We start from the raw sequence: 13,711 nt of genomic DNA on the forward strand, positions 1-13,711 counted from the left end.
GTTATCATTTAGAGGCCGTATCGCCCAGCCCTAATATATCGTTATTGTTTTATCACCCAGCCCTAATATATCGTTATTGTTTTATCGCCCAGCCCTAATATATGGTTATTGTTTTATCACCCAGCCCTAATATATGGTTATTGTTTTATCTCCCAGCCCTAATATATGGTTATTGTTTTATCGCCCAGCCCTAATATATCGTTATTGTTTTATCGCCCAGCCCTAATATATCGTTATTGTTTTATCGCCCAGCCCTAATATATGGTTATTGTTTTATCGCCCAGCCCTAATATATGGTTATTGTTTTATCGCCCAGCCCTAATATATGGTTATTGTTTTATCTCCCAGCCCTAATATATGGTTATTGTTTTATCTCCCAGCCCTAATATATCGTTATTGTTTTATCGCCCAGCCCTAATATATCGTTATTGTTTTATCGCCCAGCCCTAATATATGGTTATTGTTTTATCGCCCAGCCCTAATATATCGTTATTGTTTTATCGCCCAGCCCTAATATATGGTTATTGTTTTATCGCCCAGCCCTAATATATGGTTATTGTTTTATCTCCCAGCCCTAATATATCGTTATTGTTTTATCGCCCAGCCCTAATATATGGTTATTGTTTTATCGCCCAGCCCTAATATATCGTTATTGTTTTATCACCCAGCTCTAATATATGGTTATTGTTTTATCGCCCAGCCCTAATATATCGTTATTGTTTTATCACCCAGCCCTAATATATGGTTATTGTTTTATCGCCCAGCTCTAATATATGGTTATTGTTTTATCGCCCAGCCCTAATATATGGTTATTGTTTTATCGCCCAGCCCTAATATATGGTTATTGTTTTATCGCCCAGCCCTAATATATCGTTATTGTTTTATCTCCCAGCCCTAATATATGGTTATTGTTTTATCACCCAGCCCTAATATATGGTTATTGTTTTATCGCCCAGCCCTAATATATCGTTGTTTTATCGCCCAGCTCTAATATATGGTTATTGTTTTATCGCCCAGCCCTAATATATGGTTATTGTTTTATCGCCCAGCCCTAATATATGGTTATTGTTTTATCGCCCAGCCCTAATATATCGTTATTGTTTTATCGCCCAGCCCTAATATATCGTTATTGTTTTATCACCCAGCCCTAATATATGGTTATTGTTTTATCGCCCAGCCCTAATATATGGTTATTGTTTTATCGCCCAGCCCTAATATATGGTTATTGTTTTATCGCCCAGCCCTAATATATGGTTATTGTTTTATCGCCCAGCCCTAATATATCGTTATTGTTTTATCGCCCAGCTCTAATATATGGTTATTGTTTTATCACCCAGCCCTAATATATGGTTATTGTTTTATCGCCCAGCCCTAATATATCGTTATTGTTTTATCGAACAGCCCTAATATATCGTTATTGTTTTATCTCCCAGCCCTAATATATCGTTATTGTTTTATCTCCCAGCCCTAATATATCGCTATTGTTTTATCGCCCAGCCCTAATATATCGTTATTGTTTTATCACCCAGCCCTAATATATGGTTATTGTTTTATCGCCCAGCCCTAATATATCGTTATTGTTTTATCGCCCAGCCCTAATATATCGTTATTGTTTTATCGCCCAGCCCTAATATATCGTTATTGTTTTATCGCCCAGCCCTAATATATGGTTATTGTTTTATCGCCCAGCCCTAATATATCGTTATTGTTTTATCGCCCAGCCCTAATATATCGTTATTGTTTTATCACCCAGCCCTAATATATCGTTATTGTTTTATCGCCCAGCCCTAATATATGGTTATTGTTTTATCGCCCAGCCCTAATTGGTAAACTAACGTATTGATGATAATATACATTATAACTGCTGTTGTGACATGGTTATGATGTTTATACTTGAATACGTTTGAAAAATAAACCGATAGTTTTGTCAGACAGTGTAGACAGATTGATTTATGACGTGAGGTCATTTGGGTGGAAGAGGTTAAGACGGTGGCTGGCGTCGGCCTCTGGGATTCTCTTAGAGGCCAGGAAGGATAGGATGAGTGGTTAAAACTGACGTGTAATGTGTGTTTAGAGATGGAGCTTGGATTTTATTATTAATTAGACAAAGGGAATGCTGTAGATAAATTGAATTTGATTGTGTATTTGGCTTTGCCTTGTTTAATGTAGTGAAATTGTGTGGTTTGTTTTTGTATTTTTGTATTTGGGCTATACTATATATATTAGGGATGTTCGATATTGGCTTTTTTTCCGATATACCGATATTGTCCAACTCTTAATTTCCGATAACCGATATCAACCCATACCGATATATGCAGGGTCCCCCCCCCAAAATTTTTTTTTCAGGTAATTAACATTACATATCTCTTTACATTTACATACTTTTGACAATAAATAAAATAAGAATTTGTTCTTACTTGCTTGCCTGGGTAAATAAAGGTTAAATAAATGTAAAAAAGAATATATATATATTTTTTTAAACCAATACCGATCATTTTCCATATTTCATTTGAATGCCAATATCGGCCGATAATATCGGACATCCCTACTATATATTGCTCTACTGTTTCTGCCAGCCAACTGCCCCCCCCACCCCCACCCCCAGAGGGACACAATGGAAATAAGCCTTTTGGCTTTATTGTGTTTTTAACCTCAATGATTTTTTTAAATGTATGTATTCCTACTGGGCAGCTTTTATATGTATCTTTTATGAATGATCAAATAAATAAAATGGATGGATCCTCCAGTGACCCATCATGTCTCCTCTGCTCCAACAGACAGGTCCTGTCGTCTGGGGCAGCATATTGGTCGTCACCAACGTCCCGGACACGCCCACCGCCCACCTGGACGTCCAGGTGCTGGTGAAGCGCTTCGGAACCGTCAAGAACACACTGCTGCTGTCGGGCATGGTGAGACCGTTAGTGTGGGGTGAGACCGTTAGTGTGGGGGGGTGAGACCGTTAGTGTGGGGTGAGACCGTTAGTGTGGGGTGAGACCGTTAGTGTGGGGTGAGACAGTTAGTGTGGGGTGAGACAGTTAGTGTGGGGTGAGACCGTTAGTGTGGGGTGAGACAGTTAGTGTGGGGGGGTGAGACCGTTAGTGTGGGGTGAGACCGTTAGTGTGGGGTGAGACAGTTAGTGTGGGGTGAGACCGTTAGTGTGGGGTGAGACCGTTAGTGTGGGGTGAGACCGTTAGTGTGGGGGGGTGAGACCGTTAGTGTGGGGTGAGACCGTTAGTGTGGGGTGAGACAGTTAGTGTGGGGTGAGACCGTTAGTGTGGGGTGAGACCGTTAGTGTGGGGTGAGACAGTTAGTGTGGGGTGAGACAGTTAGTGTGGGGTGAGACCGTTAGTGTGGGGTGAGACAGTTAGTGTGGGGTGAGACTGTTAGTGTGGGGGGGTGAGACCGTTAGTGTGGGGGGGTGAGACCGTTAGTGTGGGGTGAGACCGTTAGTGTGGGGTGAGACCGTTAGTGTGGGGTGAGACCGTTAGTGTGGGGTGAGACCGTTAGTGTGGGGTGAGACAGTTAGTGTGGGGTGAGACCGTTAGTGTGGGGTGAGACCGTTAGTGTGGGGTGAGACCGTTAGTGTGGGGTGAGACCGTTAGTGTGGGGTGAGACAGTTAGTGTGGGGTGAGACCGTTAGTGTGGGGGGGTGAGACCGTTAGTGTGGGGTGAGACCGTTAGTGTGGGGTGAGACTGTTAGTGTGGGGGGGTGAGACCGTTAGTGTGGGGTGAGACAGTTAGTGTGGGGGGGTGAGACAGTTAGTGTGGGGTGAGACCGTTAGTGTGGGGTGAGACCGTTAGTGTGGGGTGAGACTGTTAGTGTGGGGTGAGACCGTTAGTGTGGGGGGGTGAGACCGTTAGTGTGGGGGGGTGAGACCGTTAGTGTGGGGTGAGACCGTTAGTGTGGGGGGGTGAGACTGTTAACACTTTGAATGCCAGCGACGTTGATCCCCAGGCAGGCAGGCAGGCAGGCAGGCAGGCAGGCAGGCAGGCAGGCAGGCAGGCAGGCAGGCAGGCAGGCAGGTCATCCGTTTGCTGAAGCTATAAATTAATGACCAGTCCTCAATTCTTAAGTATTTTGTTGGGTGTTGTATTTATTTATATATAAATAATAATATAGATGTGCTTTCTGAACTTTTAAATGTCTTCTGCTTCATTCACTTATCTCCTCTCTTCTCCTTCATTCACCTACTCCTCTCTCCTCTTTCCTCTCTCCTCCTCCTCTCCTCTCTTCCCCTCCCTCCTCTTTCCTCTCCTCCCTCTCTCTCTTTCCTCTCCTCTCCTCCCTCTCTTTCCTCTCCTCTCCTCCCTCTCTTCCTCTCCCTCCTCTTTCCTCTCCTCTTTCCTCCCTCCTCTCTTTCCTCCCTCCTCTCTTTCCTCTCTCCTCTCTCCCTCCTCCCTCTCCTCCCTCTCCTTTCCTCCCTCTCCTCTCCTCTCTCCGTCCTCCCTCTCCTCCCTCTCTCTTTCCTCTCTCCTCTCTCCTTTCCTCCCTCTCCTCCCTCTCCTCTCTCCCTCCTCCCTCTCCTCCCTCTCCTCTCTTTCCCTCCCTCTCCTTCACCAGGTGATCTGTGAGATCAGTGATCTGTCTGTCTCGATCTACAGACGCTACAGAAGTTCTCGCTTCCAGAAGTTTCTGTGTGGCATTGATAAGAACCAGCTGTGCTTCTCTCGACGGCCCGATCCCAACCACAGCCGGGTCACCACCACGGCCTACCTGGAGCAACCCCCCCGCGGACCAGCGCCCCCCCTGAAACATGTAGGTACCCCCCCCGCTGACCAGCGCCCCTGAAACATGTAGGTACCCCCCCCGCTGACCAGCGCCCCTGAAACATGTAGGTACCCCCCCCGCTGACCAGCGCCCCTGAAACATGTAGGTACCCCCCCCGCTGACCAGCGCCCCTGAAACATGTAGGTACCCCCCCCCACGGACCAGCGCCCCTGAAACATGTAGGTACCCCCCCCCCCCGCTGACCAGCTCCCCTGAAACATGTAGGTACCCCCACGGACCAGCGCCCCTGAAACATGTAGGTACACCCCCCCCCCCCCCCCCCCGCGAACATCGTGGGCTGTTTCCCCGAAGCCTGTTTTTGGGATTCGAACTTTGTCAGGGTTTTTGTTTTTAATAAAAAAAAAGTATTCTAGGGCGGCTAGGTGGTGTAGTAGGCAAGGCGCTCGCCATCAAGGAAGCGACTGGTCTTGAGGAGAGGGAGGGTGAACCGAGGTCCTGAGGTTAAAAAACCCAGGGCGCCTATCGTAAAGAGTAGGGGGCTCCCCGATGTTCCTGGCCAAATTCCCAATCAAGTCTCTGACATCAAGGCCACCTAATCATCCCTTCCCCTTAATTGGCTGATATGAACCCCTGTCTACTGAGCCGTTCAGCCATTGTGTAGTGTGCTGTGTGCCTGGTGCCAGTGTATGGCAGCCATTGAGCCTGCGTAGCCCAAGGTTGGGTGCTACCAGTGGTGGTAAAGGAGGCAATTTCTAACCCTACATTGTAAAGCGCTTCGAGTCTGAGAAAAGCGCTATATAAATGTAATGAATTATTACACATGTATCTTGTGTTTTATAAATATATATGTACTGTGTGTTGGATTCTGATCAATCTGGCCAGTATCACGTCTTCTTGTGTTATCCTCTCTCCATCCATTCCTCTGCGTTGTGTACTTTTAATGATCCTGACGTCTCATATACTGGCTGATACAATCCTTATCTCTCCCCGTTAGTGCGATCCGCAAACCATAATAATTCTCCACCTTCGTAAGAATTCGACACTTTGACACAGCGTAATACCTTACAAGGAGAAGCAGTTTATTTGATAAACAGAAGCCTCAGCTCAGATGTTAACAGATTGTATTGTCCTTGAAAAGTCTATTCTAATGATCTTTCGGTGTGTTCAGTCTATCGTCCTTCTGCTATTCAGTCCAATGGTGGTCAGGCCTGGTTGTAGCCAGAACCCTTCTCCCGTTAGCCGAAGCTAATGATGATGTGTCATTCCTCCTCCTCCCCCCCCCTCTCCGTGATGAGGAGAGAGTCTCTCAGTCCTAGTCAGATTGTAGTCTGCCCTTAGCCGCTCTTGGTCTGGCTTACACCCGGAAACACTGTTAGATTTATAGGATCTTCGTCATAGCAATGACGGCCCGCCCCTCTTCTGGTTGTCATGCGCTGTCATGACAACTGCTAATAACCTTTCACACATTTCAAAACGTTTCATTACTGTCAAAACCTCCATCGCGCTCTGCCTCTGTGCCCTGCCACGGTATCAGCTTGTTGTGTCTTAGATCGGAATTCAAAACATTCTGCTGGCTGCTAAACATTCTGCTGGCTATGCCTCTGAACCGCTTCTTCTATCACCGTCTGCATACACTTCGACCTCTCTGACACCGTTACATGCTACCATCTCCCCCCAATCTATACATCACATATATTGAAAAACACCCCAGAACCCTGTGACTACATAGATAACCTTTTATATGTACCCCTGTAGTGACCCATGACCTTTCATGCTTCCTGCTTCTAGAAGTCTCCTGCCAACGTTAAGGACAGACGGACTGCATCTCCACCTACAGGCGTAGCAGAGTCCCAACACCAAAATAATGGAGACAACACTGCGACAAAGGGCAAAGAAAGGGAGAGCGAGGGCAAAGGTGGAGAAGAGATGGGCGATACAGAAGAAGAACCAAACAAAGATGGAGTCAAGGCTGGAAACATCTCTGCTGCTCTACAGAAACACAAACCAGGGACCAAAACCAAACCAGACACTGCTACTACTCCCAAACACCAATCCGAGGCTAAAGCCTCCGGCCTGGCCCCAGCAGGAAAAGCCAAAGCCGCCGGCCTGGCCCCAGCAGCAAAAGCCAAAGCCGCCGGCCTGGCCCCAGCAGGAAAAGCCAAAGCCTCCGGCCTGGCCCCAGCAGGAAAAGCCAAAGCCTCCGGCCTGGCCCCAGCAGGAAAAGCCAAAGCCTCCGGCCTGGCCCCAGCAGGAAAAGCTAAAGCCTCCGGCCTGGCCCCAGCAGGAAAAGCCAAAGCCTCCGGCCTGGCCCCAGCAGGAAAAGCTAAAGCCGCCGGCCTGGCCCCAGCAGGAAAAGCTAAAGCCGCCGGCCTGGCCCCAGTAGGAAAAGCCAAAGCCGCCGGCCTGGCCCCAGCAGAAGAACCCGAAGCCTCCGGCCTGGCCCCAGCAGGAGAGGCTAAAGCCTCCGGCCTGGCCCCAACAGAAGAGGCTAAAGCCTCCGGCCTGGCCCCAACAGAAGAGGCTAAAGCCTCCGGCCTGGCCCCAACAGAAGAGGCTAAAGCCTCCGGCCTGGCCCCAACAGGAGAAGTTGAAGCCTCCGGCCTGGCCCCAGCAGGAGAAGTTGAAGCCTCCGGCCTGGCCCCAGCAGAAGAGGCTAAGAAGAAGACCAAGGTATCAACCTCCAACAAGCCTGATGCTATTCAGCGGTCCAATGTGACCAATGTGAGCCTCTCTTATGATTATTATTGTTATTGTGTTTTATTATGTTTCCTCCACATTAGGGATGGGTACCTTTCACATTTGAACCGATACGGTACCGGTACCTGTGAATCGATACCGGTACCCAACGGTACCTTTTTTCGGTACTTTAGTCTCAAAAAATTTTATTTACCTACCTCAGTCGTGAAAAAAAATCCAAACTTCAAATAACTACAATTTCGACAGTTTTCGGCTCGCCATTGCTCCGACTGCTTTGTTGTTGAATCAAATCAAATCCTAGGTAAGCATATATTGTGCGTGTGAACGTTGACATGAAAAGAAAAAAGGTAAAAAAAAAATAATAATCGGTATCTCACTTGAATCGATACTCGGTAGTACCGATGTGTTTCGGTTCGGTACCTTAAAAGTACCGAATTCGGTACCCATCCCTACTCCACATGTACCTTAACACATTCCCAGCCATGACTTATATCCATCAATATAGCCAGTCTGCCACCACTCTAAGCATATGGAGATGTTTACCTTCTTTGCAGGGCTATAACTTTTTAAATTGTATTGCTAAATTGACATTACTATGCCCCATTCAACATCGATTATCTATCGTTCAGGATGTAGGAACGTTATACTTTTTCATTCATATATTCATACAAAAATACCTTCTAGAATATAAGTATGTTTTTATCATTTCTGCACTAATTCCTAGAACGTGAGCTATAGGCCTAAACACATATATAGATTATTGATTGCCGTCTATTCCCTAGACACGCTATATTAAAAAATTCAACTGTACATGATCGTATGCGTTATGCGTCATCATGCACGGATGAAAGGGGGGGGGTCGTTTATAATTCTGTGATCGTCGGCGAAAAAATGAAATATGATCTCAATATCGCTGTACAGCGTGGTTTGGCAGACAACGCATGGCGGGCAATAACGCTGTACAACGTGAACGGCGGTGGATGTGTTAACAGGTTCAGTGCCAGGGGTTGCTATGGGCGTATGGCCGGTGTGTGCCAGCGCTCTGTTCAATGGGGATAAATTCCGGTGTTTGCAGTGCTAAAACTATAATAAATATTATAGCTATGGATCTAATTTGTCAGTGAGTTTCTTCCGGTCAACATGCAAAAAACTAAAAAAATTCATCTACATTTCCGTTTTATACCGTGGTGAATATGAGTATAGTTTTTAGGGCTGACCTTCGATTTTTTCTTTTGGAATTCGAAGCTTCGGGCCGAGATTCTATTTTAATTCAAAGTATATATATAAACTGCTCTGATGAACATATGACCCACACTAGATGAATGATATAACGTTGCCCACGGAATTATAAATGATCCCCCGCCCATCCGGTCAACATCAGATGATACGTAGAAACTTCTAGAAGTACGTCCAATTGAAATTTTTTATATCGCGCCGATTGCCATCAAACTGTATTTCATCAATATAATGCATTTGGGGCTATAGATCACGTTCTGGAGAAAGCTGCAGAAAGAGATTAAAACATACTTATACATTAGACCATATTTTACTATGAATATGTGAATGAAAAAGTTTAACGTTGCTACACAATGAACAATACATATAGGACTTTGAATGGGCCCTAATTATGGCAATCTAGCAATAGGATTTAAAAGGTTATAGCCCTGCAAAGAAGGGGAACTTATCCATAGACGAATAGAGCTGGCAACAGATGGTATATCATGAATTTAACCTCTGGCAGCCAAAGTGTTAAAAGAGAGGCAGAGTTGATTTTGCAAAAATAAAATATATATATATATATTTCCTTTTTAAATTCTTGTTTTTTTAAATAATCAAATTTTATTTTCATATTCGAATCCCATGCCCATCGAACGAAGCTTCAAAGTATTTAAGATACCCCTAATAGTTTTAGATTCTGTGTAATCCCGGGAAACGACGCCAAACAGTGTTTTACTGCATTTCATTATAAATCTTGCCATTTCTCGCCTGGATCAATAATCAATCTGAAATCAACGCTAGATTATCGGTATTATGTTTCATCATGCATGCAAGAAAGGGTGGGGGCGGGGGTAATTTGTCTATGCTTCGATCGCCACCAACGGGACACGGCCCACACACACCGCAGACACACAGGGGGAAAAATTATCGGATCAACGCAACATTGATAACATATGATGATGAATAGTTTCTTTTCTGTCTTTGTTTACAGATGTGTGGACTTTCAAAAAAAATAATCACAAATGTACATACTCAAAGTAAGCTCACACACAAAATCCAAACTCAATGACCGAAAAAAGGAATAGGCACATGCTTATTTTTGCCTATCCTTTGCAATTCTTAAAAACGAAATATGCTTTAATATAAGAAAGAAAAACTTAAAATATGCTGCAAGATATAATTTTTTTTCTTTTTTTAAGAGAGAAAAAAGTTTGTTTTACTCAAAACTGCTCCTGAATTATTTTATCCTTTAAGGCTTTTTTAAATCTCCCCTGAGAAGTACACAACTTCAACCAGTCACTAAGACTCACAACCCTCTTAAATGATACTTTCATTCTCTTGGTAGAAAGAGACATTGAATACAAGCTGGTAGGTTCTTACTCTTAGCACAAAAAATTATCTCCAAGGTTTTTATATAAACCATATCTACAAATTTTTATGTACAGGTCTTTATGAATAATGGATTTGTCGATTCAAGGTAACTAGCTTTATTTATTATTCTAATAGCTCTTTTCTGTAGTTTAATAATAGGATCTATATTTGTTTTATAAACATTCCCCCAAACCTCAACACAATATGACATGTGTGGCACAACAAGTGAAAAATACAATATATGCAAACATATCTGGTTTAACAGCTCCCTTATTTTGTACAGAATGCCAACAGATTTGGCTAATTTACCTTTGATATATTGTATATGTGGCTTACCTAGTCCTTACCTTGTCTATGATGTACTGCAAAAAGAATAATCCAATTATCTCATCGCCATTCTAAATACTGATCGCGATCGTGTGTCCAACGTAATCCAGCATTCAACATGAACGGGGGCCGGGGACCCTCGTCGATGCCATCCCTATAAGCGCTTGTCTTGCCGGAGTAGTTAGACCCCGCACGCTGCAGCTCAGCCGAGAAAACAAGCCACATCGTTCCAAATGGAGTGCAATAGCGGCCGCAAAGCGTTAGGCGGCAGTATTGTCCGTTTGCGATCTCAGAGCCATTCCCAATGATAACATCAGGCTGGATGGATGAATTATGAATGGATATAGCGAATAAAAGAAATAACGATTATAACCCGACTTTTCTCGGGTTTGGCGCTCAAGCGATGGCGATTTAACCCGACGTATCTCTGGTCTGGCACTGAATGTGTTAACACTTTCTGCGCCAGACCCGAGATAAGTCGGGTTAACTCGCTTGCGGTTGAGTGCCAAAACCCGTTTTTTCTTTTATTCGATTTCTTTTTATTCTATGCAGTGTCACGGACCTCGGTGTTACCATAGGAAATCATTCTGAGATCCCGAGAGTGCAATACCGGCCGCATCCTGCTAGGTGGCAGTATCGCCCACCCTTTGAAACCTTATTTCACACTGTCACATCTCATTTTGTCCGGGCGGAGAATTTAGACCAAGCCAAGTAAATTGCTTAATCTGAGCACTTTGAAACGCGTTCAGCACACTTGAGGCATATCCTGTGCCACTTCATGTCAGGGACCCGATCGACATCAATACTGGAAATCACGATCAGACAATTGGAATATTCTTTTTGGAATAACCCCGATCAAAGGTAAGGACTATCTGATGTCAATTCCACCTTGATCCTACAATGATTTCATATCGATCCAGACGATCAACGTATGTAGTATTCAAAACGAATGCCGTTGCTGGTGATCAAAGCATCAACCCCCCCCCCCCCCCCTTTCATGCATTCATAATACCTATTATATACATTTGATTTGGAAATAGTAGCGTGTCCAGGCGAGCAACGCAAACGCTTTTATCAAAATTCACATATCGCTCCATAACACAGTTACCAGGAATTAGCCAGGATCACTCTGAAACTATACAATATTCACCACGGTATAACACGCGAACGTATACATGAAAACATTTATTCTTTTTCACATGTTGAACGAGGCATAGTTACTGTCAAATGAGCCATAGTATTGTCTCCATAGCTATAATATAGAATATATAGCAAACACTGTGACGCACAGTGAAAATTATAATAATAATTTCAATTTGTACCGCACTTTATATTTGTGAAAATCTCAAAGTGCTACAGGAGATAAAGATAAAAAGTTAAATGAATAAAACAATTAAAATGAATAAAACAACCAATGATATTGGAAGAACATAATTTCTTTTATAAAATAATAATAAAAATGAATAGAAGTAAAAAATTAAATCCCTATATTTTACAGCGGTGGCCCATTGACTACAAGGATGGATAAAACGGCTGGCGCTGAAAGTGTTAACACATGCCACTTTTTATGCAATTTTGCATGCAATAATAATCCAAGATTCATCTGTTAGAGAAATAATAAAACAGGAATATGTTTGTTAGAGAAATTATACAACATTATTCTGTTAGATAAATAATTAACCATTCATCTGTTTGTTAGATAAATAATAAAACTAGAGGTGGGCATAGATTAATTTTTTTAATCTAGATTAATCTATCTGCAATCCTGGATTTAATCTAGATTAAAATGGCTAAAAAGAAGAAAAAAAAACTGCCGAAGTCATTCAAAATATGTGTGTTCTACCCAAATAATGACCAGAAGTAAGTCCTTACTTTTTCTTTCCTCCTTATGTTTCTCAGGCCAGGTGGCCCATTACACCATGAGCCCATCTCCCGTTTCCAAAATGCATTACAGACTGTTTGAAAAAGCTGTTTTGCTATGATAATTGGTAATGAAATATCAAAATAATGTTCAATAAGATGTACTTGTGTTTAATAAGTTGTTTTATTCAGAAGTTAACACAAATAAATAATATTACCAGTACAGTACAGTATCTAGCACACTCTCAGGAGCAAAACAGAAAGAATCATTTCAAACTTGAACTATGTGACATGGCTTGAATCAACTGCTCCAGTGGAGTTGCTCAGTGGCCAATGGTGTCAACTGTGGTTGTACTGGGCAGCTCCCAGGTGTGAATGGAACTGTGTGAATGTGAAGCAGGGCGTTCCTGAAAAAGAGCATCTGTGCTCAGCGAACCTACCCTGGGTAAATAAAAGGTAAAAAAAAAATATGTAAAAAAAAAAATATATATATACAATTTATTTTTTAAGATTAATGCGTTAATTATATTATCGCGCGATACTAGTATAGCGTTAACGCAGCACGTTAACGCCGTTAACGGCCCAGCTCTAAATAAAACATATCTGTTTGAGAAATAATAAAACATGAATCTGTTTGAGAAATAATAAAACATTAATGTTATAGAAATAATAAAACATTCATCTCTGTTAGAGAAATAAAACATGAATCTCTCCGTTAGAGAAATAATTAAATATTCATCTCTGAGAAATAAAACATTCATCTGTTTGAGAAATAATAAAACATGAATCTCTGTTTGTTAGAGAAATAATAAAACATGAATCTCTGTTAGAGAAATAATAAAACATTCATCTCTGTTAGAGAAATAATAAAACATTCATCTCTGTTAGAGAAATAATAAAACATTCATAAAACATTCATCTCTGTTAGAGAAATAATAAAACATGAATCTCTGTTCAGCTCTATTTGCGTCCTTCCCTTATTTGTGGAAAATCTATAAAAGACAAAGAAAATGTTTCGTTGTTCGCAAATTTCGCACCACATAACAGGTAACAAGCCTGCATCGTTAGTCGTGAAAGCAAATTAATCTGTCCACGCTGAATTAAACCCTCTATTTTCCTCAGACTTAAATTTTTTTGGATTTATCCATGGTTAGCTTACTCAGAAACTCAAGATTAGCCACTTGCATAAGTTGCAGACGGCAGGGAGAGGCGCGGGGTGTGACGTACTGTATATTTAAAAATAATTGGGCCAGGGAGCCGCAGCTGATTGGCTAAAGAGCCGCAGGTTGCCGACCCCTGTTCTAGGAGGTCATTCTGTAAGAGATAAGCAGTAAGTTGGTTCGATACAGCACGTTCAAGTGTTTTAGAAGGGAAGGAGAGAAGAGAGACAGGACGATAGTTGCCTATGACGGTGGGGTTCAGGGTTGGTTTTTTTATGAGCGGCGTGACTCTGGCTTGTTTTAGGGAGGTGGGGACCACCCCCGAGTTGAGTGAGGAGTTGATGGTTGC

At 42.9% G+C, this 13,711-nt stretch overlaps 1 protein-coding gene across 4 annotated transcripts in view; it reads left to right on the top strand.

Annotated features, from left to right (window-relative positions):
- LOC311232726 (uncharacterized protein) overlaps positions 1-13,711 on the top strand; it is a 114,913-nt gene that overhangs the window by 56,051 nt on the left and 45,151 nt on the right. For 3 of the 4 annotated variants that reach the window (XM_084338304.1, XM_084338306.1, XM_084338307.1), the window contains 3 exons: positions 2,778-2,909; positions 4,562-4,756; positions 6,518-7,450. In XM_084338304.1, the coding sequence (XP_084194430.1) occupies positions 2,778-2,909; positions 4,562-4,756; positions 6,518-7,450 (1,260 nt within the window). The remainder of the gene's footprint in view (positions 1-2,777; positions 2,910-4,561; positions 4,757-6,517; positions 7,451-13,711) is intronic. The other variant, XM_084338305.1, reaches the window with a different exon arrangement.

This window comes from Notolepis coatsorum (genome assembly GCF_963971535.1).
Source record: "Notolepis coatsorum genome assembly, contig: SUPER_7_unloc_2, whole genome shotgun sequence".
Taxonomy (NCBI): Eukaryota; Metazoa; Chordata; class Actinopteri; order Aulopiformes; family Paralepididae; genus Notolepis; species Notolepis coatsorum.